This window comes from Coregonus lavaretus (assembly GCF_964263955.1).
Source record: "Coregonus lavaretus genome assembly, contig: HAP1_SCAFFOLD_2262, whole genome shotgun sequence".
Lineage (NCBI taxonomy): Eukaryota > Metazoa > Chordata > Actinopteri > Salmoniformes > Salmonidae > Coregonus > Coregonus lavaretus.
Genome location: NW_028164323.1, coordinates 35001 through 62106, shown reverse-complemented (window position 1 = coordinate 62106; position 27106 = coordinate 35001). Strand labels below are relative to the sequence as shown.

Below are 27106 nucleotides of genomic sequence, written 5' to 3'. Positions count from 1 at the left end.
TGTTTGTAATAGGTTTACTTCTTCTTGGGGGCTGCCTTCTTGGCCTTGGCTGCCTTGGGCTTGGCGGCTTTGGGCTTGGCTGCCTTTGTAGCCTTCTTGGGGCTCTTGGCCGCCTTCTTGGCCGCTGCGGCGGGCTTCTTCACCTTCTTGGGGCTCTTGGCGGCCTTTTTGGGTGTAGCGGGCTTCTTGGCCTTCTTGGGGGACTTCTTTGCGGCGACGGCCTTCTTGGCTGCTACCTTCTTGGGCTTCTTCGCCGCGGCGGGCTTCTTGGCGGCCACCTTCTTTACTTTGGGAACTGCGGTTTTCTTGGCGGGCTTCTTTGCCTCGACGGCTTTCTTGTTGAGCTTGAAGGAGCCGGATGCACCGGTGCCCTTGGTCTGGACCAGGGTGCCCTTGGTGACGAGGCTCTTGACTGCGATCTTGACGCGGGAGTTGTTCTTCTCCACGTCGTAGCCGCCTGCCGCCAGCGTCTTCTTGAGCGCGGCCAGGGACACGCCGCTCCTCTCCTTGGAGGCGGTCACAGCCTTGACGATGAGTTCTCCTACGCTGGGTCCCGCTTTCTTGGGCTTGGCTGCTGCCTTCTTCTTGGGTGCCTTGGCCGGCGCTGCGGCTGCGGGTGCTGGTGCGACTTCTGCCATGTCTGTCTGTCTGTCTGTCTGTCGTTTGGTCCGGTACACACACACACACACACGGTCTGCGAGGAGTAGTTTGCTGTAGACGCTGCTCTGCGCTATTGAAGCTCCACACCGAGCAGGGGGCTGGCCTTAAACGCGACATGAGAACCATGTAGACTCAAGGCAACCAGCTCGGCTTCTCTGGGCTGGCCAAATGCTCTTTCACTTGTGTTTTCTGTTCGCCTATATCGGCCCGAAAGTCACCGACGGAGCCGTGTTTTTGGTCCAAAAGCGAACGGCCCAGCGAGCAGACTTGTCTCCGTTCAGAATAAAGTAATGTGGGCCGCGGAAGGGCCGTGCATTTTGTTGCGGCTCGCTCAAAACCTCACCGTTCGACTGTCGGGTGGAGCGGTGCGCACTGGTTTTCCTGTGCTATTTGTCTCCTAAATGGCCTAAAAGTGCATCCGATTGCGAGCAGCACTTGTTGTGTAGTGAGCCGAGATGTCTGGCAAGGGAATCAAATGGTTTGGGGTCCCCTGATGTGGTCAGGGGTGTTTTAAAGAAGCGCTCTTTTGGGGACCTTAAAACACATGCACCTGTGAGGCCTGGCTGAGACTAGTGTTGTACCTCAAGTTTCAGGTTGTATTCGTCATATGTACAGGATCCACATGGTATAAACAGTCCTACGACATGCTTACTTGCACTATGTGTGTGTGTGTGTTATTGTATTAGTACTTTTTGTGCACTGGCAGTGTGAGTGTTGTTGTTGTTGTATTTGTAGCCTACTATTTCTACACAGTGAGATTGTGTGTTGTCTTCTGGTAGGTAGGTAGGTAGGTAGGTAGGTTGGCTGTCTCTACTAATATATTGTTCACCTGCTTGACTCCGCAGCGTGACTCGCCTCGGTCTTTGTGTCTGTGGGTCTTGGTGTCTGGCTGGCGCTATGGAGGCTGGCGCCCCATGGGTCATGGCGCGTTGATATAGGCCTAGATAGAGGGAGTCTCTCTCTCTGTCTGTCTCTCTCTCTCTCTCTCCCCCCAAGTGGGACAAGGGCTGCATATGTGGTTGGACTGGGAGAAGAATCCCAGCAGGTGCATGTGGGTCAGAAGGTTGATTGCGGCCTCTTTTCTTTTCCTTGTTGTATATATGTATGGGGCGGCAGGTAGCTTAGTGGTTAAGAGTGGTTAAGAGCGTTGTGCCAGTAACCGAAAGGTGGCTGGTTCTAATCCCCGAGGCGACTAGGTGAAAAATCTGTCGATGTGCCCTTGAGCAAGGCACTTAACCCTAATTGCTCATGTAAGTCGCTCTGGATAAGAGTGTCTGCTAAATGACTAAAATGTAAATGTATAGGCTATCCCCAAGGTAGTCATTGGGATCCGCTGCTGCTCCAACGACTATCGCAAGGGCCGCCCGCTCGCTCACTGTGTTATACTGTGACTTGGCCTACAGACACATTCATATCCTCACGTGGAAGCAACTGCCTTAGCTGGTAGAGCACGGCGCTTGTAACGCCAAGGTAGTGGGTTCGATCCCCGGGACCACCCATACACAAAAATGTATGCACGCATGACTGTAAGTCGCTTTGGATAAAAGCGTCTGCTAAATGGCATATTATATTATTATATTTATCCTGTTGCCTCATGAGGGTAGTAGGAAGGAAAATACACTATGTGCCTCAAATGTACTACACTTTACATGGACATTTTGAGTCATGTAGCAGACGATCTTATCCAGAGCCACTTACAGTTAAGTGTGTGCCTACATTTTCATACTGGCCCCCCTTGGGAAACGAACCCGCAACCCTGGCGTTGCAAGCGCAGTGCTCTACCAACTGAGCTACAGGGGACTATATATGTATGATGCGACCTGGACCGGAAATGACCCGTTGGCAATAAGGGCTACGTATATATATATATATATATATATGCCTACTCCTATTCTTCCTAGACGGGATTATTCACCCCCTTTTTATTCTTGCCATTATCGTTCTCATTCACATCATTAGGGTAGAGTCCAATGATGGAGCGTCCATTCTCCCCGTCCGTGTCCTACCGATTCAGGAAGTCGACTCAAAATGACTATCCGCTCATTAAACGACAAAAGGCATTTCTTTCCATTCAAACCCAACAGACTGCTTTTTTTATTTACACCCTTTGTCAAATGGTGCCATTTTTCATTGCCTTCACCTGGAATGGAGGCCGACAAACATGGGTTACTATTCAGCGTGCAAAGACAACAAAAAAGGCGCGCTAAACCCCTACGCTGGAACGGGCGGGGGAAATGATACAATGTAGCCGTTCTCCGAGCCGGCGCGCGCCGCCCATTAAACAATGATACAATGTAACGCAGCCTACCTGCGCATTCATTCGGTGGCGATGGAAATGCTCTTTTTACTGACAGAGTGGGTGGCTCTTAAAAGAGCCTTTGGGTTAGTAGAGCAGTCCAAATGCGCTGTTTACTTGGAGCTGGTGTACTTGGTTACGGCCTTGGTGCCCTCGGACACGGCGTGTTTGGCAAGTTCACCGGGGAGTAGCAGGCGCACGGCGGTCTGGATCTCCCTAGAGGTGATGGTAGAACGCTTGTTGTAGTGGGCCAGGCGAGAGGACTCTCCGGCGATACGCTCGAAGATGTCGTTCACGAACGAGTTCATGATTCCCATGGCCTTGGAGGAGATGCCGGTGTCGGGGTGGACCTGCTTCAGGACCTTGTACACGTAGATGGCGTAACTCTCCTTCCTGGACTTTCTGCGCTTCTTGCCGCCCTTCCCTGCGGTCTTGGTGACGGCTTTCTTGGAGCCCTTCTTGGGCGCTGACTTTGCTGGCTCGGGCATGATGATGTCTCGTTGCTTCTCAGAAACGAATGAGGGGGTGAAGGGCGCTTACCCGTCTTATGAAGAGGAAGCTAATCAAAGTCGGCGGCCGTGGACACTCCCCTGCTTGCTCGTAGGCGCCCCTGCTATTTGCCCAGTGGAGCTCTAGCGCTCAAAAGAGCCTTCCGCTCAGAGGCTAGCTTCCCGAACAAAGACAATTGAGGGCGCGCGCGCGGGTCCTCACCCCCTCCCTCCTCTCTATAGCCTATGCTCTGTGACCGATGGGGAATTGTGTGTTTCAAAAGGGGGGCCTGAATAGTTGTCCGAATGGCACGATTGTTGTGCCACATAATGCTGGTGATAGAATTGCCCACGTTGGCACCGTCAGACATAGGGCTCCCATTTTGGACTGTGTGTGTGTGTGTGTGTGTGTGTGTGCGCGCGCGCGAACGCTGTCCCCCTCTTTTCGAGCCACATCTACCGACGGGTGGTGGTTTTATGTTGTCCAAATGCCACTATTGCTTGACCCAAAATAACAACGTCACTACACTTTGCCACTGTCAGATATAGGCCTCCCTCTGTGCGCTAAAACGGGAAGGGACATTAGAATCCGCTATTTAATACTCCCTGTCCACTCGAAGTGGCTCATACTTTCCTATCAAATAGCATACGGAAGAAAAGAAAAAAACACTATATGGAATGGGCCCTTTTGAAGCGGATGTGGGTGGCTCTTAAAAGAGCCTTTGGGTTCGAGTCGGGGTGTTGAGGTTCCGAAGAGAGTGCGTTTAACCGCCGAAACCGTACAGGGTGCGTCCCTGTCGTTTCAGAGCGTAGACCACGTCCATGGCGGTAACGGTCTTCCTCTTGGCGTGCTCGGTGTAGGTGACTGCGTCACGGATCACGTTCTCCAGGAACACCTTTAGGACACCGCGGGTCTCCTCATAGATCAGACCGGAAATACGCTTCACGCCGCCGCGGCGAGCCAGACGTCGGATAGCGGGTTTGGTGATTCCCTGGATGTTATCGCGGAGAACTTTTCGGTGACGCTTGGCGCCTCCTTTTCCAAGTCCCTTGCCGCCTTTGCCTCTTCCAGACATGGTGTGTTCGCTAGTTGAGTTCAAGTGAATGAATGACTTCAGCGCCGGTGCGTGGTGCGCTATTATCTGCGTTTGGTCGACCTGATTGAGGCCATCGGCACAGAAAGCGCGCCTCTGTGATATGTTCGGAGGCGTTGCAAAGGGGAGGGCGCTCGTTCTAGGGGACTAGGGAGGAGCGATTACAAAGGTGACGTGAAAGCAACTACCGTGCGCGGGAAACATACTCCAATACTGATATAGGCTATGTGGAACACAAGGCCAAACGGTGACAACTGGGAGATCAGCTAGTACACTGTGTCCCTGTCCTCATATTGTTGTTGTTGTTGTTGTTGTTGTTGTTGTTGTTGTTGTTGTTGTTGTTGTTGTTGTTGTTGCACCTGATTTTACTCATTGAGGACTTGCTAATTAGGTGACAGGTTGTTCAGTCAGCTGTGGCTCTCCAGGGCTACAAGAAAAATGGGTATTGTTGGGGGTAGGCTACTCTACCGCTGGAGTTGGGAAACACTGACCTAGTAGGATGAGTCTGTTTAGCTATGGAAGGACGTGTCGTATTGACTGTCATTAATAAACATCACTCTTCTTCTTTCTTCTCTAGACACCACTCGGCCTGACAGTAAGGGGGCCAAGAGGACCTGGGGTGCGGATGGGAGGGGTGGTGATCCCTCTGCAAGCTGGAGCGTTTACAAAATAGTTGTCATCATCCTTATGCCTAATGTGTGTTGCAGCCAAACAGCACACACTGTTTGTGTGACTCCCTGACATTACGCAATGATGTAAGCACATTTGGGAATGTCTTCCATATTGTTGCATAAAGACGACCGTGTGCATAAACTGTGAGACCGAGAGTGGCGTACCTTTACCCACACACACACACCCACACACACACACACACACACACACACAATGAAGGGATTGATTTCCTACGCATACAGAGGTGATAGTGATGTGCCAATATTGTATGGTACCTTTCTTAGCAAACCAATAATAAAGCTTCTTATAATGGAATTATTGTTATGATGTTGATCATTTGTATTGCCGCAGGATAGCCTCAGATGTGTCGTCAAAGAAAGGCCACAGAAAGAGGGCCCGTCTCAACTGTTCATTTCAAAAGGGACAAATTGGGGGGGTGCACTGATGCCTTAAGGGCCCAAGAGCACAGACTGCCACTTTATCATTCAGTGCAGTTGAACATCTCACATTTGACTAGCTTTCATAGGACAACTTATTGTTGCCATAATTGTCTCTTACCTGTACTTACTGGCTGCCGGCCCTCGGTGGAGTATATCGAGGAACAGAGGGTGCCTTTTAGGATAAGGACTAACAAGGTTTTGACTAGGTGGGATACAGCTACGACCGGAAGTGACTTTTCCCTAGCAGTTTAGGCTAATTAGGCTAGAGTGCAGATACTTGACATGTACAGTACAACAACAAATCACAGAGGGCCTGTTACCACACCCTATAGGCTTGAACATCATAATATCACAATATATAATAATACTCATACATAATAATCGAAAATCACCTTTGACTACAGTGACATTGGTAGTAAGTAGGCTACAGTATAATGGATAGCTACCCAACTGGGACAGAAAGTGGAAATTGAAGGGGGACACGCAGTGAGCAAAACTCCTAACGACATAAAAACACAGACACTTCAGTGGAACGCACAGGGCTAGACGGGAAGGAAGACGTGGAGAAGGACTATTGAAGAGGAGATGAAGAACACCGGAAGCATCGAGTGAAGAAATGGGCCCGGAACAGGGTTAGGCCGAGATGCACTGTTGACGCCCTATCCTTCATTTAGGACCTCAAAGAAATGAGTCAACTCCTATAGGGACTATTTTCACCGCCACCTGCTGGACCAGAGGTCATGTGGCCAACACTCTGCTTGAGATCATTAAGAGCTATAAGGAGTCCATCAACTACCTGGTCAGTCAAGTCATATAGGGGGGGATTTCATGGCCACCTGCTGGAGCAGAAGTCATGTTTGCCAACACTGGCCTTAAAATCATTAGGAGCTATAAGGAATAAATCAACTCATCATTCAAGTCATATAGGGAGGGATCTTAGCACCACCTGCTGGATCAGAAGTACCCTTCACTGTAGGCACAAGAGAGCCATCATCTCTCAACCGGTGCAATTTCCATAAGTATGTGGTAATAAAACAAACAACGACAGCTCCTCATATAGGCAGTGGTTTCAAAACTCTAAGCGCGTGTTCAAGTAGAGCACACCAAATCATACATGTACTTGTTCATCACACTGAATCAGTGTTTAATCTAGAAATACATGCCTCGCGTTGCAATACGTGTTCTTGTAAAGTCATTGCTTTCCACAATGCAATGCTCACATCACTTTCCGTGTGATATTGTTGGTCATTTGTTCAAATGTATTTGACTATGACTTCATCCGACTGCTCTGAATTCATAATAACCTCACGGTTTGGTGTTAACCTACCGATTTTCAACTGCTACTGCAGTAATTGCCTACTGCAGATTAGGAACGCTGTCATGAAAATGTATGCTTGGGAAGTGTTGCTCCTGAGTGGCGCAGTGGTCTAAGGCACTGCATCGCAGTGCTAACTGTGCCACTAGAGATCCTGGGTCGAATCCAGGCTCTGTCGCAGCCGGCCGCGACCCGGGAGACTCATGGGCGGCGCACAATTGGCCCAGCAGTCGTCCAGGGTAGGGGAGGGAATGGCCGGCAGGGATGTAGCTCAGTTGATGGCGAGCATGGCGTTTGCAATGCCAGCGTTGTGGGGTCGATTCCCACGGGGGGCCAGTATAAAAAAAAAAGTGTATTCACTAAACTGTAAGTCGCTCTGGATAAGAGCGTCTGCTAAATGACTAAAATGTAAATGTAAGTCTAAAATGAGGGTAACTCCCCTTAAGGTAAATGTCTGTGTTCTGAGTGGCAAAAAAATACTGATTTTTTCATAACATTTAGATATGTGCATACTGCCTGTCCTTAGGCAACCGCATTTAGAAGGGAAAGAAGTGGAACAAATGAATACTTTTCTTGCTCTTCAATCAAAACAAAAGCTTCACAAAGTGGTGCGTTTTGCCCCTAAATGACCCCTGAGGATTAGTGTGTTCTCATTTGTCAGTAATTGACCCTGACATACTCCCTTTAAATGGTACTATTTTAGGCAAACGTATACTGTAATGTACTACTATTATGATGATGACTATTATAATGTCACTTCACGGTAAGTAGAGCGAAATGCTGATATTGACAAGGTCAGAGATGTAAGGTATGTCACAAATGCATCCCCTATACCGTAAACGTGAATCCAAAAGGAAGTTGCTGGGGTCTATTGGATGGAGGGGTGTACTCAACTGTGCCTCAGAGAGAGGCACAGTTGAGTACTCACTCTCTCTCTCTCTCTCTCTTTCACTCTCTCTCTCTCTCTCTCTCACTCTCTCTCTCTCACTCACTCACTCACTCAGTCTCTCAGTCTCAGTCACTCACACTCTCTCTCTCTCATTCACTCACTCACTCACTCACTCACTCTCTCAGTCTCTCTCTCACTCACTCACTAACTCACTCACTCTCTCTCTCTCTCTCTCTCTCTCTCTCTCACTCACTCTCTCACTCACTCTCTCAGTCTCTCTCTCACTCACTCTCTCACTCTCTCTCAGTCTCTCTCTCACTCACTCACTCACTCTCTCAGTCTCTCAGTCTCTCTCTCTCTCTCTCTCTCTCAGTCTCTCTCTCACTCACTCACTCACTCTCTCAGTCTCTCAGTCTCTCTCTCTCACTCACCCCCTCACTCACTCTGTCAGTCTCTCTCTCTCTCACTCACTCTCTCTCTCTCACTCACTCACTCTCTCTCACTCACTCACTCTCTCAGTCTCTCAGGCTCACTCACTCACACTCTCTCTCTCTCTCACTCACTCTCTCAGTCTCTCTCTCTCTCACTCACTCACTCTCTCTCTCACTCACTCACTCACTCAGTCACTCACTCACTCTCGCAGTCTCTCTCTCTCACTCACTCTCTCTCTCTGTCTCTCACTCACTCTCTCACTCACTCACTCTCTCTCACTCACTCACTCTCTCAGTCTCACTCACTCACACTCTCTCTCTCTCTCACTCACTCTCTCAGTCTCTCGCTCTCTCTCTCACTCACTCTCTCTCTCACTCACTCACTCACTCAGTCACGCAGTCTCTCTCTCTCACTCACTCTCTCTCTCTGTCTCTCACTCACTCTCTCAGTCTCTCTCACTCTCTCACTCACTCTATGTCTCTCAGTCTCTCTCACTCACTCTCTCACTCACTCTCTCAGTCTCTCAGTCTCTCTCTCTCACTCACCCCCTCACTCACTCTGTCAGTCTCTCTCTCTCTCACTCACTCTCTCTCTCTCACTCACTCACTCTCTCTCACTCACTCACTCTCTCAGTCTCTCAGGCTCACTCACTCACACTCTCTCTCTCTCTCACTCACTCTCTCAGTCTCTCGCTCTCTCTCTCACTCACTCTCTCTCTCACTCACTCACTCACTCAGTCACTCACTCACTCTCGCAGTCTCTCTCTCTCACTCACTCTCTCTCTCTGTCTCTCACTCACTCTCTCACTCACTCACTCTCTCTCACTCACTCACTCTCTCAGTCTCTCAGGCTCACTCACTCACACTCTCTCTCTCTCTCACTCACTCTCTCAGTCTCTCTCACTCTCTCACTCACTCTCTGTCTCTCAGTCTCTCTCACTCACTCACTCACTCTCTCACTCACTCTCTCAGTCTCTCAGTCTCACTCACTCACACTCTCTCTCTCTCAGTCTCTCTCTCTCTCTCTCTCTCTCACTCACTCACTCACTCACTCTCTCTCTCTGTCTCTCACTCACTCTCTCAGTCTCTCTCACTCACTCTCTGTCTCTCAGTCTCTCTCACTCACTCACTCTCTCACTCTCTCACTCACTCACTCACTCTCTCTCTCTCTCAGTCTATCTCACTCACTCACTCACTCTCTCAGTCTCTCTCTCTCTCACTCACTCACTCTCTCAGTCTCTCTCTCTCTCTCTCAGTCTCTCAGTGTCTATTTGAGTCGAATCAACGTAATATAATCCTTTTTACGTCTCTATCATCTTTACTCAATGTATTGGACCACATCAACTCAACTTACTCAAGCTTATCTACTCATAAAAACAAGCAAAAAGATCTACTCAATAATATGACGTGTGCCTTTGTTGACTGTAATAGCTTGAGTACATTCCACAAAGTCATTTTTTACAGTGTATCTAAAGACACGTTTGTTGTGGTGATGCACTTTTTCTTTGACGTTGAACTTGCATTGAACAGACAAATCCATTTCGTTACAACCCTTTTGTAGTATGACTTAGGAATATTTGTTGATGATCCTAATGTCTATGCTTGAATAGTGATTGGTTGTTGGTGAAATATTGCTGAGAACCCATCGTTTCCTGGCCTTTTTTCACTATTGAGCAATTTTGAAACATTTGTTTTGCTATTGGATTCATAATGGTGACCTGGGACAAGTAATTAGTGAAAACTAGAGTTTAGCAGTTGCCATTAAAGCGATCGAACCAAGTCATCCTAATAGGCTAGTATTAGCCTAAAGCAGGGATTCCCAAACTCAGGCCACGTTTTGGGAGTTTTTGCCCCAGCACTACACAGCTGATTCAAATAATCAACTCATCATCATCAAGCTGGGAGTATTAGAATCAGCTGTGGAGTGTTAGGGCAAAACGCAAAACGCGCACCCCTTGGGGACCCCAGGACCGCGTTTGGGAAACGCTGGCCTAAAGAGCAAATGACCATGAGGTGCAGTACCCACATTTAACCACAAGATGGCCTCCGTGCTCCACTGTAAAGTTTGGGCCTCTGCATGAGTCTCTCAGCAGCACTGCAACATGGGACTTTCAAAGGAAGTTGGCATGCAATGTTTCTTCTGGACTGCATTCAAGGCAACTAATGACACACAACTAATAGTGTCAATTATTCATCTGAACACAATTCTTGTAACTATTCGGCCTATATTATCACTCGTTTCTTTTCCCCCTCCTTTGTAAAGCATTTTACTGTGCTACTATAGTCCAAAGTAAGTGGATGATGCCAGACGGTTGTATATATATATATATATATATATACACACACACACACACACACACACACACACACATTGAAGCTAGACTTCAGGCAACGAAAAGGTACAATACGTAGCTTTTAGACGTGTTAGTGAACAACATACATGGTGGGTAATGTAGAGGTGCGTGTATACATGGAACAATTGTGCCTTTTTGATGGAAATATGGAGGTGGCTCTTAAAAGAGCCTTTGGGGGATTTTGGAGTTCAGGTCATCCTCATTTATGCGCGCTCTCCGCGAATACGGCGGGCCAGCTGGATGTCCTTGGGCATGATGGTCACCCGCTTGGCGTGGATGGCGCACAGGTTGGTGTCCTCGAACAGGCCGACCAGGTAAGCCTCGCTAGCCTCCTGCAGGGCCATCACAGCGGAACTCTGGAAGCGCAGGTCGGTCTTGAAGTCCTGGGCGATTTCTCGCACCAGGCGCTGGAAGGGCAGCTTGCGGATGAGCAGCTCAGTGGACTTCTGGTAACGACGGATCTCTCTCAGAGCCACGGTGCCGGGCCTGTAACGGTGAGGCTTCTTCACACCGCCGGTGGCCGGGGCACTCTTGCGAGCAGCCTTAGTGGCGAGCTGCTTCCTGGGGGCTTTGCCACCGGTGGATTTGCGAGCGGTTTGCTTGGTTCTGGCCATGGCGCTTCTCTGACAGTCGGGAGTATAGCCTCGAAATGCCTATGTGAAGTTTATAAAGCCGGCAGTGGCGCCTGCTGATTGGACACCATCTCCCCACCACCCCGATTGGCCCGTTGCGCAGGCCTCCTCCGTTGGCCATTGGACGGGAGGCCCGGCCTCTCCAAAATTCAAACTCCCGGTGCGCGCGCGCAATAGGACGCCGCCGGCCCTTTACGCATAATAATAGTCGCCAAAGTCAAGAGTGACATCTTTATAGGCACGTTGTAATCTAATGCTAGCCTGCTATGGCAAACGAGGCCTAGTAGGTGTTGTTGTTCATGGAAGGCCTCATGTGGGCACAGAATGTCGAAATAGTTGTGTATACACCCACTCAATGTGTAGCGGTCATAGAAAGGTACTTTGCGCTTTTGGAGAGCTAGGTGGTTGGCTCTTAAAAGAGCCTTTGGGGGTTGAGTAGTCAAGTTGAAGTCGCAGTAGCGAATTTACTTGGCTTTGACTGCCTTCTCGGTCTTCTTGGGGAGTAGCACTGCCTGGATGTTGGGCAACACACCACCCTGAGCGATGGTCACACCGCCGAGCAGTTTGTTCAGTTCCTCGTCGTTACGGACGGCCAGCTGCAGGTGACGGGGGATGATACGAGTCTTCTTGTTGTCACGGGCAGCGTTGCCGGCCAACTCCAGGATCTCAGCAGTCAGGTACTCGAGCACGGCGGCCAGGTAGACTGGTGCGCCAGCGCCCACACGCTCGGCGTAGTTGCCTTTGCGCAGTAGCCTGTGCACACGGCCCACGGGGAACTGGAGCCCGGCACGGGATGAACGGGTCTTTGCCTTCGCCCTGGCCTTGCCTCCGGTTTTGCCTCTTCCGCTCATATTGGTATCTTGAGAAAGTCACAGAAAGTCTGAATGAGCCGCTCGCCACTTCGAGAGCCGTACTTATACCTCGCCACAAGAGGCAACGATTGGCCACCGGGCCGGTGTGGCCTTATCCAATTGGAGCGAGGGACAGACAGACAGACAGCCCTAAGCCGGTTCCCACCCACAGGCAGCGAGTGAGAGGCTACTTTGTGTCCCTCCGACTTTGTTACTTTGTGTCATTTCGCGTGAGCGCCAAAATGTCCGACATGAAATCGATTAGTTACCGGAGTGTAACTCCAGTTCTATGAGTGGAGCGGAGCCCCATAGGGGAGCTATGCTCCTAGTGGTTTACCCTCTGCCCTAGGGCAGAACAGCCTGAAGCAAAATTATGCACACACCTACAGCCAATAGGAGTACAGGTGTCCCTATATAAGGAACCCCGTTCCCTCAATCTGCCTCCCGAGATATTATCTTCAGCGAGACTAGAGAGGGTCGGTAGGGCCTTAAGTCCTATGGGGCTCCGCTCCACTCATAGAACTGGAGTTACACTCCGGTAACTAATCGTTCTATATCGTGGAGCTCCGCCCCATAGGGGAGCTATGCTCCTAGTGGTTTAAGGCGGAGCGAAACGCTCCAAAATGTACTCCCTGCCGAGCCTAACATTTCCCATTAAAAAATGAAAAAGGTCAAGCCCAGCAATGGCTGCAACCGATTCCCGCAGTACTGCGACTAAAAAACCCACCCGGGCGTCACAATATACCGCGTCATCGGTTATAGACCCGCCCCATCTAGCTCAATGGCAATGCCAATGGCTAGTGGGCAGATCATCAGAATAGACGCCGTGCTAATCTGTACCAGCAGCTAGCCGTGCCTCAATATTCTGTGACAACACTATCGTCCACTAATGTAATGACATCAGTCACTCTACATTAAGTGTCCAACAGACCGCCTTACTCACTCTATGGAACCCATAGATTAGTAGGCAGGAACAAAATATAAAAGTCATACTATCTGAATCAGATAGATGACCTCACATTCTGTCAGTTCAATACATGTCTCTATGTACTGACCCTGAGTCAAGAGACATGCCACAGATAGCCTTTCATCCGAAGCGGACCTGATAGAGACCTGTCTATCGTCCTGCTTCTCTTTCCTCTAGCTCAAGATTCTCTTTCAGCTATGCTGAGTGCAATCGAGCTTGAAAGTTGAAAAGCCTATTCTTGACATAACACGTTTTCCTAACCAAGGCGGACCTGATTGGAACCTGTCCAAGGTCCTGCTCTGTCCTCTCCTTTTTAGCTCAAAATCGCCTTTCAGCTCTGCTGAATGCCGACCGAGCTAAAGAGTTGGAAAAACGTGCCATAATATGTTCCTTCTAATAAAAGCGGATTTATGAACATGGTCACAATCCTGCTTTCTTTCTCTGTTTCTTTCTCAAGATCTCCCTTCAGCCACGCTGAGTACAGATCGAGCCAAAGAGTTAGAAGACATATCCAACAGATAGAAACGAATAAAAGGAGACGGTGTCGACCAAGACGCCGCTCTACAAATATCCACTACCTTTGTACCTCTGAAGAGGGCAGTAGAAGCTGCTACTCCACGAGTGGAATGCGCTTTAATACCCTGAGGCGGTTGTTGCCCCGCCGCCTCGTACGCCGTCTCAATGCCTTCACAAAGCCAATGAGACAATCGCTGTTTTGAAAGTGGTCTACCCAATGCAGCCGCACCGTGACACACAAACAGCTGAGGCGATGACCTAATCGCTGCTGTGCGCTCAACGTAACACGCCAAAGCGCGTACTGGGCACAGACAATGAAGCTTTTTCTCACTCCTCTCCCCATGGGGAGGGGGATAAAAAGCCCACAATTCCACGGTCTGTGATCTATATGCACTGTTAATAACCTTCGGCACAAATGCCGGGTTGGGACGTAACACCGCTCTGCTCAAATCGCCATTAATGGCAAGGCAGTCGGGTCTCGTCGACAGTGCACTCAAATCACTGACCCGCTTAGCGGTAGTCAAGGCGAGCAACAGCGCCGTCTTGATAGACAGCATTTTGAGGGGTATTTGATTCAATGGCTCGAACGGCGACTTACATAGCGCTTCGAGAACCAAAGCCAAATCCCATCGGGGCAGCGTAGCTCTAGTCATTGGCCTAAGCCGTCGCGTTCCCAATAAAAAACGTTTCACTAATGGATGACTAAACAGGTTTTTCCCGTTAAACCCTTCATGACCAGCTGAAATTGCCGCTGCAAACACTCGAATGGTGGAGGGCGATTTCTGCTTATCAAACATAGACTGCAGGAATGAGAGCACACTCTCTACCTGACAGCTCATGGGGTCTACGTCCTGTGTGTTACACCACTGTGAGAAAACATTCCATCTGCTTGTGTACATCCTGGAAGTGGAACTGGCCCTAGCGCTCTGTATGGTTCTGATCACTGCATCAGATAACCCACGGCGCCTCAACCTGTCCCGTTCAGGAACCAAGCCTTCAGTGGTTGACCGATTATGGGCCACTGCCCTATCGAGCCTCCCGCCTGGCTCAACGCGTCTCGTCGATGTGGAATTGTCCAAGGTGGCACAATCAACATCTGACTCATCTCTGCAAACCACGGAGCCCCCGGGCGATCGGGCGCTATCAGTATCACTGTTAGCTCCTCTGATCTCACCCTGGCTAGCAGTGGGAGAATGCAAGACAGCGGAGGGAATGCATACAGGAGAACTTTCGGCCACGGGCAGTGCGCGAACGCGTCTCTTCCCAATGGCGGCTCGTCCTGTTGTCTCAGGGAGAACCATAGGGGACACTGCGCGTTCACACGTGACGCGAACAGATCCACCTCGGCTCTCCCGAATTGTTTCCAAATTTGGAGAACAATGTCTGGGTGCAGACACCACTCGTCGTCTCGAGGACCCCCTCTTGACATGAGATCTGCCCCTACGTTCAAGTAGCCCGGAATGTGCGCTGCTCTCAACGAGCGAAGGTGCTTGTGAGCCCACAGCCACAATTCCTCTGCCGCCCTGTGGATGGCAGGAGACCTGACCCCTCCCTGGCGATTTATGTGAGCTACTGTGGTCCGGTTGTCTGACCAAACCAACACATCGCGACCCCGAAGGGTAGACGCGAAGTGGTTCAGAACCAGTCGAACCGTTTCCAACTCCAAGAGGTTTATGTGCCGACCTGATTGAGGCCATGCACCACCTATCGCTTGAGACTGACATGTCCCTCCCCATCCAGTTAGACAGGCATCTGTATACACTGGAATGTAGGATGACACCTTGCCCATCGGGACTCCGTGCGTGAGAACGCACGGGTTCCTCCAATAGTCCAGGTCTGCTCTTAGCGAGAGAGGAACCACCACCAACCGATGACGTTGACGCACTGGGTCTAGTCTTAGTTGGGCGAACCACCGCTGTGTTCTGCGCATGTGCAGAAGCCCCAGCGGTACCACAGAGTGGGCTGCCGACATGAGACCCAAAAGTGACATGATCGATAGCGCCGTTACTGTGTGATTCGGACGACACTTCCTCAGGGCTAGTACCAATGCTGCCCTTCGAGGGTCCGAAATTCGCGCCCTCATCATTACAGTGTCTAGCTGTAGTCCCAGGTAGACTATCTGATGACTGGGCCAGGGTGCGCTCTTTTTCCAATTCACAGCGAACCCCAGACGCGTGAGATGAATCACTGTCTGTGTCGTGTGCATGAACGCCAGCTCTGCTGACGGGGCGAGAACTAGCAGGTCGTCTAGGTAGGCTAATATCCTTATCCCTTGACGACGCAGCGGTTCCAATGCCGCCTCCACACATTTGGAAAAAGTTCGAGGTGCCAGGGCGTACCCAAACGGCATCCTCGTGAACTCGTACGCCACCCCTTGAAAGGCGAACCGCAGAAACTTTCTGTGGCGAGATTGAATCGGCACATGAAAGTACGCGTCCTTTAGGTCTATGCTTGTACAAAAGTCTCCCTTCTGGACACATTCCAGTAGACGTTTTGTCGTCAGCATTTGGAAGGGCCGTTTGGTTATGCTTTCGTTTAGAATGCGTAAATCCAAAATCGGCCTCACTCCCCCCGTCTTTTTGGGCACTAGGAAATAAGGCGAATAGAGCCCTTTGTTCCTTTGCTCTCGGGGAACTACTGTGACCGCCTCCTTCGCCAAAAGTTCCGTGATCTCTGACATCAGAGCGGCTACTTTGTCCGGCGTTTTCATCACCGTTTCCACCACTCCCCTGAACGGGGGTGGGGTCCGATGGAATTGGAGGGCATAACCCTTCTCTAACGTCTGTTCTAGCCAGCGTGAGAGGGTACAGCTTCGACGCCACTGCCAGCAATGCAGAGAAAGCGGGTGCGCACGAAGCTGTGGTGCGTCCAGTAGGAAGGACCTGTATTCCTCTATGGCCCTCGCCGCCGCTATTCCCCAGCACTGGGTTGGTGGAATAGCCCAAGGCGGGCCCCCTTTGAAAGGGAGAGGACACATCAGCTCGTTCTGGGTGAGTCGGGGGCTTTGATACGTTGGTTACGACCGTAACTCCAGTAATCTTGCCCTCCGTGAACGCAGCACGGGTCTGAACTGCACTGTCTGAGGTACTGGCCTGAGACAGAGCGCTCTTCCCGGAAAGCGATTGCGTCATCATATCATTGTCTGACTGAGACTGCCGCTTAGCATGAGACTTATCCTTTACAGAACTCAACAGAATCTGAAAGGTGTGATCTCTGACTGATACCACACGGTGGTGCCACAATGCCTCTTTACTGGTCTTAAGCGGCTGTTCAACGACACACTCAATGTGTGGTGAGCTGCGCTCAGAGCCATGGGCATTGATACGTTCAGAATAAGCCGGAGGCGTCCATACCTTGGTTATACCTGTAACCCTGGTATTCCCGCTCTCCGTGAACGTCGCACGGGTCTGATCTGCGCTGACTGAGGCATTAGCCTGCAGCAAGGCGTCATTCCCGGCTAGCGGCTGCGTCTTCATGTCACATTGGGACAGAGACAGCTGCCTGCTGAATGTGAGGTATCATTGAGATAAGCCAAGACGGTGTCTTGGTATCATTCCTCCTTTCACCTCCTGTGTGCGTTCAGCTCTGCACCTCTGGTGGGCTGAACTACACTCAGTGTGGTGAGCCTGGGCGCGTTCAGGAAAAGGTGGGGGCGCCGATACACTGGGCACCTTCGTGACCGTGGTAATCGGGCCCTTCTTGAACGCAGCATGGGTCTGGGTCGTACTAACAGAGACCTTAGTCTGTGATAGTGCGCCACCCCCAATGTGGTTATTATCAGCGCGTTCTGAGAGAAACGGGGGCGCCGATACGTGGTTACGCCCGTAACCGTAGTAATCAGGCCCTCCGTGAACGCAGCACGGGTCTGAACTGCACTGACTGAGGCGTTAGCCTGAGACAGAGCGCCGTCCCGGATAGCGGTCGCGTCATCATGCCATTATCTGGCTGAGACTGCAGCCTGCTATGTGAGACACTCACTACGGCACTCCTAGGAGTCTGTAAAGTGAGGTCCTATAAGGTACACTTAATACCTTTTATATACCTGCCTTATGTGTGCATTCAGCAACGCACCATGGTGGGCTGAGCTGCACTCATAGTGGTAAGAGAGAGAGCGAGAGTGAGGAAGGTCGAACGCTCTCGGATGTATTATGGAAAAGGGGCTCTTTCTTGACAGTGTCAAGTAGAGCCAACTCTTTATTACACACATCAACAAAAAACATTCTCCTCCATACACTCAACGGTAGAGTGGGGGGGGGACAGTGGGCTCGGTCACAGCAGGCGCTGTGCCGTCTTCCGTTCTCTCCCCCTCGCCTGTCATAAACGGCGTCTCTTCTGGCCGCCCTTCGGGTGATGCCAGGATGACGCTTTAATGACCTCTCTCGCCGGCACCTCTGGCGCTGCAGGGGGGGGGCGAGGCCCGCTCCCTTGCTGCTGGAGGCCGCCGTCTGACGCCAAGCTGTAGCGAGAGTAACGGCCGCCCTTCCTCATATCCACTTCCGGGTTGGAGGGAATGGGGGGCAGCTTAATCTCCCGCTGTTTAGCAGCCCACTCAATGAGACCTGAGAATTCAGGCACAGAGAGGCTGTGGCGTCATCATCCAGGGATGTAATGACCTCACAATTTCCCGAAGGAAAAGGGGTGTTAAACATCTGGGTCAGTGTAATGAATTGTTCCAATAGAATATTCATTTCTTCCCCAATAGCCCTGTCATCTCCTGAGTCAGTGCCCTCAGATGATGCCTCAGCTGAGACTAACACTGATAGCACATCCTCAAGAGGAATATCCTCCCTAAAAATGTCCAATGCTGCTTCCACTCCTTCAAAAAAGGAGGGCGCAGCTGGCGCATAGTGGGGGATTGATGAAGCTGTCCCTGGCGTGCTGTGCCTCTCAACCCACGAAACAGTGTCGGGGGGGGTCGACAGCCGCCAAGGGGAACAGCGACATTGAGCTCTGAAAAGAGCTTTTGTTAAATGCTTACCTTGGATAAGCTTGGTGTGCTCATTGTAGGAAGACGTTGATGGCTGGATATCAACGACGAGATCTTCCTGAGTCTTCTATGGCTTCTTCAATTCTAGTCCAGTCGCTGAAGATAATGGGAGGCAGATTGAGGGAACGGGGTTCCTTATATAGGGACACCTGTACTCCTATTGGCTGTAGGTGTGTGCATAATTTTGCTTCAGGCTGTTCTGCCCTAGGGCAGAGGGTAAACCACTAGGAGCATAGCTCCCCTATGGGGCGGAGCTCCACGATATAGAACCTCACATTATTTCTCTCCAAATGGGAAACAAACAGCTGGTGAGGGTGCACTCTTGAGTTTGAAATCGAAGCCACTATAGTATTGTTATTACATGGCACTTGTAACACATCACAGCAGCCTGCCTCTGAACGGGAATAGCCCAGTGGCTCATATATAAATATGGCTGTTGAGGGTGCACTCGTGAGTTTGAATTCGAAGCCACTATAGTATTGTTATTACATGGCACTTGTAACACATCACAGCAGCCTGCCTCTGAACGGGAATAGCCCAGTGGCTCATATACAAATGGCTGGTGAGGGTGCACTCGTGAGGTCGAATTTCTAAGCCATTTTGGCCCTCTATTATATTCCTCTCCCTTCGCACACACCCAGAGTGGGACGATGTTGTGTGCGTAAAAGTAGCCTAGTGTGCGTAATTTCTTTTTCACGACAGATAGTACATGGAAATCAATGCGCTTTCTATGGAAAGAGGTGGGTGGCTCTTAAAAGAGCCTTTTGTGGTACAACATGTGTCGAGTAGAACACTGTTTGTAATAGGTTTACTTCTTCTTGGGGGCTGCCTTCTTGGCCTTGGCTGCCTTGGGCTTGGCGGCTTTGGGCTTGGCTGCCTTTGTAGCCTTCTTGGGGCTCTTGGCCGCCTTCTTGGCCGCTGCGGCGGGCTTCTTCACCTTCTTGGGGCTCTTGGCGGCCTTTTTGGGTGTAGCGGGCTTCTTGGCCTTCTTGGGGGACTTCTTTGCGGCGACGGCCTTCTTGGCTGCTACCTTCTTGGGCTTCTTCGCCGCGGCGGGCTTCTTGGCGGCCACCTTCTTTACTTTGGGAACTGCGGTTTTCTTGGCGGGCTTCTTTGCCTCGACGGCTTTCTTGTTGAGCTTGAAGGAGCCGGATGCACCGGTGCCCTTGGTCTGGACCAGGGTGCCCTTGGTGACGAGGCTCTTGACTGCGATCTTGACGCGGGAGTTGTTCTTCTCCACGTCGTAGCCGCCTGCCGCCAGCGTCTTCTTGAGCGCGGCCAGGGACACGCCGCTCCTCTCCTTGGAGGCGGTCACAGCCTTGACGATGAGTTCTCCTACGCTGGGTCCCGCTTTCTTGGGCTTGGCTGCTGCCTTCTTCTTGGGTGCCTTGGCCGGCGCTGCGGCTGCGGGTGCTGGTGCGACTTCTGCCATGTCTGTCTGTCTGTCTGTCTGTCGTTTGGTCCGGTACACACACACACACACGGTCTGCGAGGAGTAGTTTGCTGTAGACGCTGCTCTGCGCTATTGAAGCTCCACACCGAGCAGGGGGCTGGCCTTAAACGCGACATGAGAACCATGTAGACTCAAGGCAACCAGCTCGGCTTCTCTGGGCTGGCCAAATGCTCTTTCACTTGTGTTTTCTGTTCGCCTATATCGGCCCGAAAGTCACCGACGGAGCCGTGTTTTTGGTCCAAAAGCGAACGGCCCAGCGAGCAGACTTGTCTCCGTTCAGAATAAAGTAATGTGGGCCGCGGAAGGGCCGTGCATTTTGTTGCGGCTCGCTCAAAACCTCACCGTTCGACTGTCGGGTGGAGCGGTGCGCACTGGTTTTCCTGTGCTATTTGTCTCCTAAATGGCCTAAAAGTGCATCCGATTGCGAGCAGCACTTGTTGTGTAGTGAGCCGAGATGTCTGGCAAGGGAATCAAATGGTTTGGGGTCCCCTGATGTGGTCAGGGGTGTTTTAAAGAAGCGCTCTTTTGGGGACCTTAAAACACATGCACCTGTGAGGCCTGGCTGAGACTAGTGTTGTACCTCAAGTTTCAGGTTGTATTCGTCATATGTACAGGATCCACATGGTATAAACAGTCCTACGACATGCTTACTTGCACTATGTGTGTGTGTGTGTTATTGTATTAGTACTTTTTGTGCACTGGCAGTGTGAGTGTTGTTGTTGTTGTATTTGTAGCCTACTATTTCTACACAGTGAGATTGTGTGTTGTCTTCTGGTAGGTAGGTAGGTAGGTAGGTAGGTTGGCTGTCTCTACTAATATATTGTTCACCTGCTTGACTCCGCAGCGTGACTCGCCTCGGTCTTTGTGTCTGTGGGTCTTGGTGTCTGGCTGGCGCTATGGAGGCTGGCGCCCCATGGGTCATGGCGCGTTGATATAGGCCTAGATAGAGGGAGTCTCTCTCTCTGTCTGTCTCTCTCTCTCTCTCTCCCCCCAAGTGGGACAAGGGCTGCATATGTGGTTGGACTGGGAGAAGAATCCCAGCAGGTGCATGTGGGTCAGAAGGTTGATTGCGGCCTCTTTTCTTTTCCTTGTTGTATATATGTATGGGGCGGCAGGTAGCTTAGTGGTTAAGAGTGGTTAAGAGCGTTGTGCCAGTAACCGAAAGGTGGCTGGTTCTAATCCCCGAGGCGACTAGGTGAAAAATCTGTCGATGTGCCCTTGAGCAAGGCACTTAACCCTAATTGCTCATGTAAGTCGCTCTGGATAAGAGTGTCTGCTAAATGACTAAAATGTAAATGTATAGGCTATCCCCAAGGTAGTCATTGGGATCCGCTGCTGCTCCAACGACTATCGCAAGGGCCGCCCGCTCGCTCACTGTGTTATACTGTGACTTGGCCTACAGACACATTCATATCCTCACGTGGAAGCAACTGCCTTAGCTGGTAGAGCACGGCGCTTGTAACGCCAAGGTAGTGGGTTCGATCCCCGGGACCACCCATACACAAAAATGTATGCACGCATGACTGTAAGTCGCTTTGGATAAAAGCGTCTGCTAAATGGCATATTATATTATTATATTTATCCTGTTGCCTCATGAGGGTAGTAGGAAGGAAAATACACTATGTGCCTCAAATGTACTACACTTTACATGGACATTTTGAGTCATGTAGCAGACGATCTTATCCAGAGCCACTTACAGTTAAGTGTGTGCCTACATTTTCATACTGGCCCCCCTTGGGAAACGAACCCGCAACCCTGGCGTTGCAAGCGCAGTGCTCTACCAACTGAGCTACAGGGGACTATATATGTATGATGCGACCTGGACCGGAAATGACCCGTTGGCAATAAGGGCTACGTATATATATATATATATATATATGCCTACTCCTATTCTTCCTAGACGGGATTATTCACCCCCTTTTTATTCTTGCCATTATCGTTCTCATTCACATCATTAGGGTAGAGTCCAATGATGGAGCGTCCATTCTCCCCGTCCGTGTCCTACCGATTCAGGAAGTCGACTCAAAATGACTATCCGCTCATTAAACGACAAAAGGCATTTCTTTCCATTCAAACCCAACAGACTGCTTTTTTTATTTACACCCTTTGTCAAATGGTGCCATTTTTCATTGCCTTCACCTGGAATGGAGGCCGACAAACATGGGTTACTATTCAGCGTGCAAAGACAACAAAAAAGGCGCGCTAAACCCCTACGCTGGAACGGGCGGGGGAAATGATACAATGTAGCCGTTCTCCGAGCCGGCGCGCGCCGCCCATTAAACAATGATACAATGTAACGCAGCCTACCTGCGCATTCATTCGGTGGCGATGGAAATGCTCTTTTTACTGACAGAGTGGGTGGCTCTTAAAAGAGCCTTTGGGTTAGTAGAGCAGTCCAAATGCGCTGTTTACTTGGAGCTGGTGTACTTGGTTACGGCCTTGGTGCCCTCGGACACGGCGTGTTTGGCAAGTTCACCGGGGAGTAGCAGGCGCACGGCGGTCTGGATCTCCCTAGAGGTGATGGTAGAACGCTTGTTGTAGTGGGCCAGGCGAGAGGACTCTCCGGCGATACGCTCGAAGATGTCGTTCACGAACGAGTTCATGATTCCCATGGCCTTGGAGGAGATGCCGGTGTCGGGGTGGACCTGCTTCAGGACCTTGTACACGTAGATGGCGTAACTCTCCTTCCTGGACTTTCTGCGCTTCTTGCCGCCCTTCCCTGCGGTCTTGGTGACGGCTTTCTTGGAGCCCTTCTTGGGCGCTGACTTTGCTGGCTCGGGCATGATGATGTCTCGTTGCTTCTCAGAAACGAATGAGGGGGTGAAGGGCGCTTACCCGTCTTATGAAGAGGAAGCTAATCAAAGTCGGCGGCCGTGGACACTCCCCTGCTTGCTCGTAGGCGCCCCTGCTATTTGCCCAGTGGAGCTCTAGCGCTCAAAAGAGCCTTCCGCTCAGAGGCTAGCTTCCCGAACAAAGACAATTGAGGGCGCGCGCGCGGGTCCTCACCCCCTCCCTCCTCTCTATAGCCTATGCTCTGTGACCGATGGGGAATTGTGTGTTTCAAAAGGGGGGCCTGAATAGTTGTCCGAATGGCACGATTGTTGTGCCACATAATGCTGGTGATAGAATTGCCCACGTTGGCACCGTCAGACATAGGGCTCCCATTTTGGACTGTGTGTGTGTGTGTGTGTGTGTGTGTGCGCGCGCGCGAACGCTGTCCCCCTCTTTTCGAGCCACATCTACCGACGGGTGGTGGTTTTATGTTGTCCAAATGCCACTATTGCTTGACCCAAAATAACAACGTCACTACACTTTGCCACTGTCAGATATAGGCCTCCCTCTGTGCGCTAAAACGGGAAGGGACATTAGAATCCGCTATTTAATACTCCCTGTCCACTCGAAGTGGCTCATACTTTCCTATCAAATAGCATACGGAAGAAAAGAAAAAAACACTATATGGAATGGGCCCTTTTGAAGCGGATGTGGGTGGCTCTTAAAAGAGCCTTTGGGTTCGAGTCGGGGTGTTGAGGTTCCGAAGAGAGTGCGTTTAACCGCCGAAACCGTACAGGGTGCGTCCCTGTCGTTTCAGAGCGTAGACCACGTCCATGGCGGTAACGGTCTTCCTCTTGGCGTGCTCGGTGTAGGTGACTGCGTCACGGATCACGTTCTCCAGGAACACCTTTAGGACACCGCGGGTCTCCTCATAGATCAGACCGGAAATACGCTTCACGCCGCCGCGGCGAGCCAGACGTCGGATAGCGGGTTTGGTGATTCCCTGGATGTTATCGCGGAGAACTTTTCGGTGACGCTTGGCGCCTCCTTTTCCAAGTCCCTTGCCGCCTTTGCCTCTTCCAGACATGGTGTGTTCGCTAGTTGAGTTCAAGTGAATGAATGACTTCAGCGCCGGTGCGTGGTGCGCTATTATCTGCGTTTGGTCGACCTGATTGAGGCCATCGGCACAGAAAGCGCGCCTCTGTGATATGTTCGGAGGCGTTGCAAAGGGGAGGGCGCTCGTTCTAGGGGACTAGGGAGGAGCGATTACAAAGGTGACGTGAAAGCAACTACCGTGCGCGGGAAACATACTCCAATACTGATATAGGCTATGTGGAACACAAGGCCAAACGGTGACAACTGGGAGATCAGCTAGTACACTGTGTCCCTGTCCTCATATTGTTGTTGTTGTTGTTGTTGTTGTTGTTGTTGTTGTTGTTGTTGTTGTTGTTGTTGTTGCACCTGATTTTACTCATTGAGGACTTGCTAATTAGGTGACAGGTTGTTCAGTCAGCTGTGGCTCTCCAGGGCTACAAGAAAAATGGGTATTGTTGGGGGTAGGCTACTCTACCGCTGGAGTTGGGAAACACTGACCTAGTAGGATGAGTCTGTTTAGCTATGGAAGGACGTGTCGTATTGACTGTCATTAATAAACATCACTCTTCTTCTTTCTTCTCTAGACACCACTCGGCCTGACAGTAAGGGGGCCAAGAGGACCTGGGGTGCGGATGGGAGGGGTGGTGATCCCTCTGCAAGCTGGAGCGTTTACAAAATAGTTGTCATCATCCTTATGCCTAATGTGTGTTGCAGCCAAACAGCACACACTGTTTGTGTGACTCCCTGACATTACGCAATGATGTAAGCACATTTGGGAATGTCTTCCATATTGTTGCATAAAGACGACCGTGTGCATAAACTGTGAGACCGAGAGTGGCGTACCTTTACCCACACACACACACCCACACACACACACACACACACACACACAATGAAGGGATTGATTTCCTACGCATACAGAGGTGATAGTGATGTGCCAATATTGTATGGTACCTTTCTTAGCAAACCAATAATAAAGCTTCTTATAATGGAATTATTGTTATGATGTTGATCATTTGTATTGCCGCAGGATAGCCTCAGATGTGTCGTCAAAGAAAGGCCACAGAAAGAGGGCCCGTCTCAACTGTTCATTTCAAAAGGGACAAATTGGGGGGGTGCACTGATGCCTTAAGGGCCCAAGAGCACAGACTGCCACTTTATCATTCAGTGCAGTTGAACATCTCACATTTGACTAGCTTTCATAGGACAACTTATTGTTGCCATAATTGTCTCTTACCTGTACTTACTGGCTGCCGGCCCTCGGTGGAGTATATCGAGGAACAGAGGGTGCCTTTTAGGATAAGGACTAACAAGGTTTTGACTAGGTGGGATACAGCTACGACCGGAAGTGACTTTTCCCTAGCAGTTTAGGCTAATTAGGCTAGAGTGCAGATACTTGACATGTACAGTACAACAACAAATCACAGAGGGCCTGTTACCACACCCTATAGGCTTGAACATCATAATATCACAATATATAATAATACTCATACATAATAATCGAAAATCACCTTTGACTACAGTGACATTGGTAGTAAGTAGGCTACAGTATAATGGATAGCTACCCAACTGGGACAGAAAGTGGAAATTGAAGGGGGACACGCAGTGAGCAAAACTCCTAACGACATAAAAACACAGACACTTCAGTGGAACGCACAGGGCTAGACGGGAAGGAAGACGTGGAGAAGGACTATTGAAGAGGAGATGAAGAACACCGGAAGCATCGAGTGAAGAAATGGGCCCGGAACAGGGTTAGGCCGAGATGCACTGTTGACGCCCTATCCTTCATTTAGGACCTCAAAGAAATGAGTCAACTCCTATAGGGACTATTTTCACCGCCACCTGCTGGACCAGAGGTCATGTGGCCAACACTCTGCTTGAGATCATTAAGAGCTATAAGGAGTCCATCAACTACCTGGTCAGTCAAGTCATATAGGGGGGGATTTCATGGCCACCTGCTGGAGCAGAAGTCATGTTTGCCAACACTGGCCTTAAAATCATTAGGAGCTATAAGGAATAAATCAACTCATCATTCAAGTCATATAGGGAGGGATCTTAGCACCACCTGCTGGATCAGAAGTACCCTTCACTGTAGGCACAAGAGAGCCATCATCTCTCAACCGGTGCAATTTCCATAAGTATGTGGTAATAAAACAAACAACGACAGCTCCTCATATAGGCAGTGGTTTCAAAACTCTAAGCGCGTGTTCAAGTAGAGCACACCAAATCATACATGTACTTGTTCATCACACTGAATCAGTGTTTAATCTAGAAATACATGCCTCGCGTTGCAATACGTGTTCTTGTAAAGTCATTGCTTTCCACAATGCAATGCTCACATCACTTTCCGTGTGATATTGTTGGTCATTTGTTCAAATGTATTTGACTATGACTTCATCCGACTGCTCTGAATTCATAATAACCTCACGGTTTGGTGTTAACCTACCGATTTTCAACTGCTACTGCAGTAATTGCCTACTGCAGATTAGGAACGCTGTCATGAAAATGTATGCTTGGGAAGTGTTGCTCCTGAGTGGCGCAGTGGTCTAAGGCACTGCATCGCAGTGCTAACTGTGCCACTAGAGATCCTGGGTCGAATCCAGGCTCTGTCGCAGCCGGCCGCGACCCGGGAGACTCATGGGCGGCGCACAATTGGCCCAGCAGTCGTCCAGGGTAGGGGAGGGAATGGCCGGCAGGGATGTAGCTCAGTTGATGGCGAGCATGGCGTTTGCAATGCCAGCGTTGTGGGGTCGATTCCCACGGGGGGCCAGTATAAAAAAAAAAGTGTATTCACTAAACTGTAAGTCGCTCTGGATAAGAGCGTCTGCTAAATGACTAAAATGTAAATGTAAGTCTAAAATGAGGGTAACTCCCCTTAAGGTAAATGTCTGTGTTCTGAGTGGCAAAAAAATACTGATTTTTTCATAACATTTAGATATGTGCATACTGCCTGTCCTTAGGCAACCGCATTTAGAAGGGAAAGAAGTGGAACAAATGAATACTTTTCTTGCTCTTCAATCAAAACAAAAGCTTCACAAAGTGGTGCGTTTTGCCCCTAAATGACCCCTGAGGATTAGTGTGTTCTCATTTGTCAGTAATTGACCCTGACATACTCCCTTTAAATGGTACTATTTTAGGCAAACGTATACTGTAATGTACTACTATTATGATGATGACTATTATAATGTCACTTC

General features: G+C 50.2%; 4 protein-coding genes across 4 annotated transcripts; all 4 read right to left on the bottom strand.

The window, feature by feature from the left end:
- Positions 1 to 14: 14 nt before the first annotated feature.
- Positions 15 to 20092, bottom strand: LOC311117178 (histone H1-like; the record flags this gene model as incomplete). The annotated part of the gene is made up of 2 exons (XM_084192156.1): positions 19431 to 20092; positions 15 to 89 (listed from the first exon to the last, which is right to left on the bottom strand). Exons 1-2 carry the CDS (start codon positions 20022 to 20024, stop codon positions 15 to 17), a joined length of 669 nt encoding a protein of 222 aa, XP_084048282.1. The 5' UTR covers positions 20025 to 20092.
- Positions 3070 to 3444, bottom strand: LOC311117167 (histone H2B; the record flags this gene model as incomplete). The annotated part of the gene is made up of 1 exon (XM_084192146.1): positions 3070 to 3444. One exon carries the CDS (start codon positions 3442 to 3444, stop codon positions 3070 to 3072), a length of 375 nt encoding a protein of 124 aa, XP_084048272.1.
- Positions 11736 to 12122, bottom strand: LOC311117180 (histone H2A; the record flags this gene model as incomplete). Its single annotated transcript, XM_084192158.1, has 1 exon — positions 11736 to 12122. One exon carries the CDS (start codon positions 12120 to 12122, stop codon positions 11736 to 11738), a length of 387 nt encoding a protein of 128 aa, XP_084048284.1.
- Positions 20093 to 22453: 2361 nt separating the features above from the next.
- Positions 22454 to 22828, bottom strand: LOC311117175 (histone H2B; the record flags this gene model as incomplete). Its single annotated transcript, XM_084192153.1, has 1 exon — positions 22454 to 22828. One exon carries the CDS (start codon positions 22826 to 22828, stop codon positions 22454 to 22456), a length of 375 nt encoding a protein of 124 aa, XP_084048279.1.
- Between the last annotated feature and the right edge of the window lie 4278 nt (positions 22829 to 27106).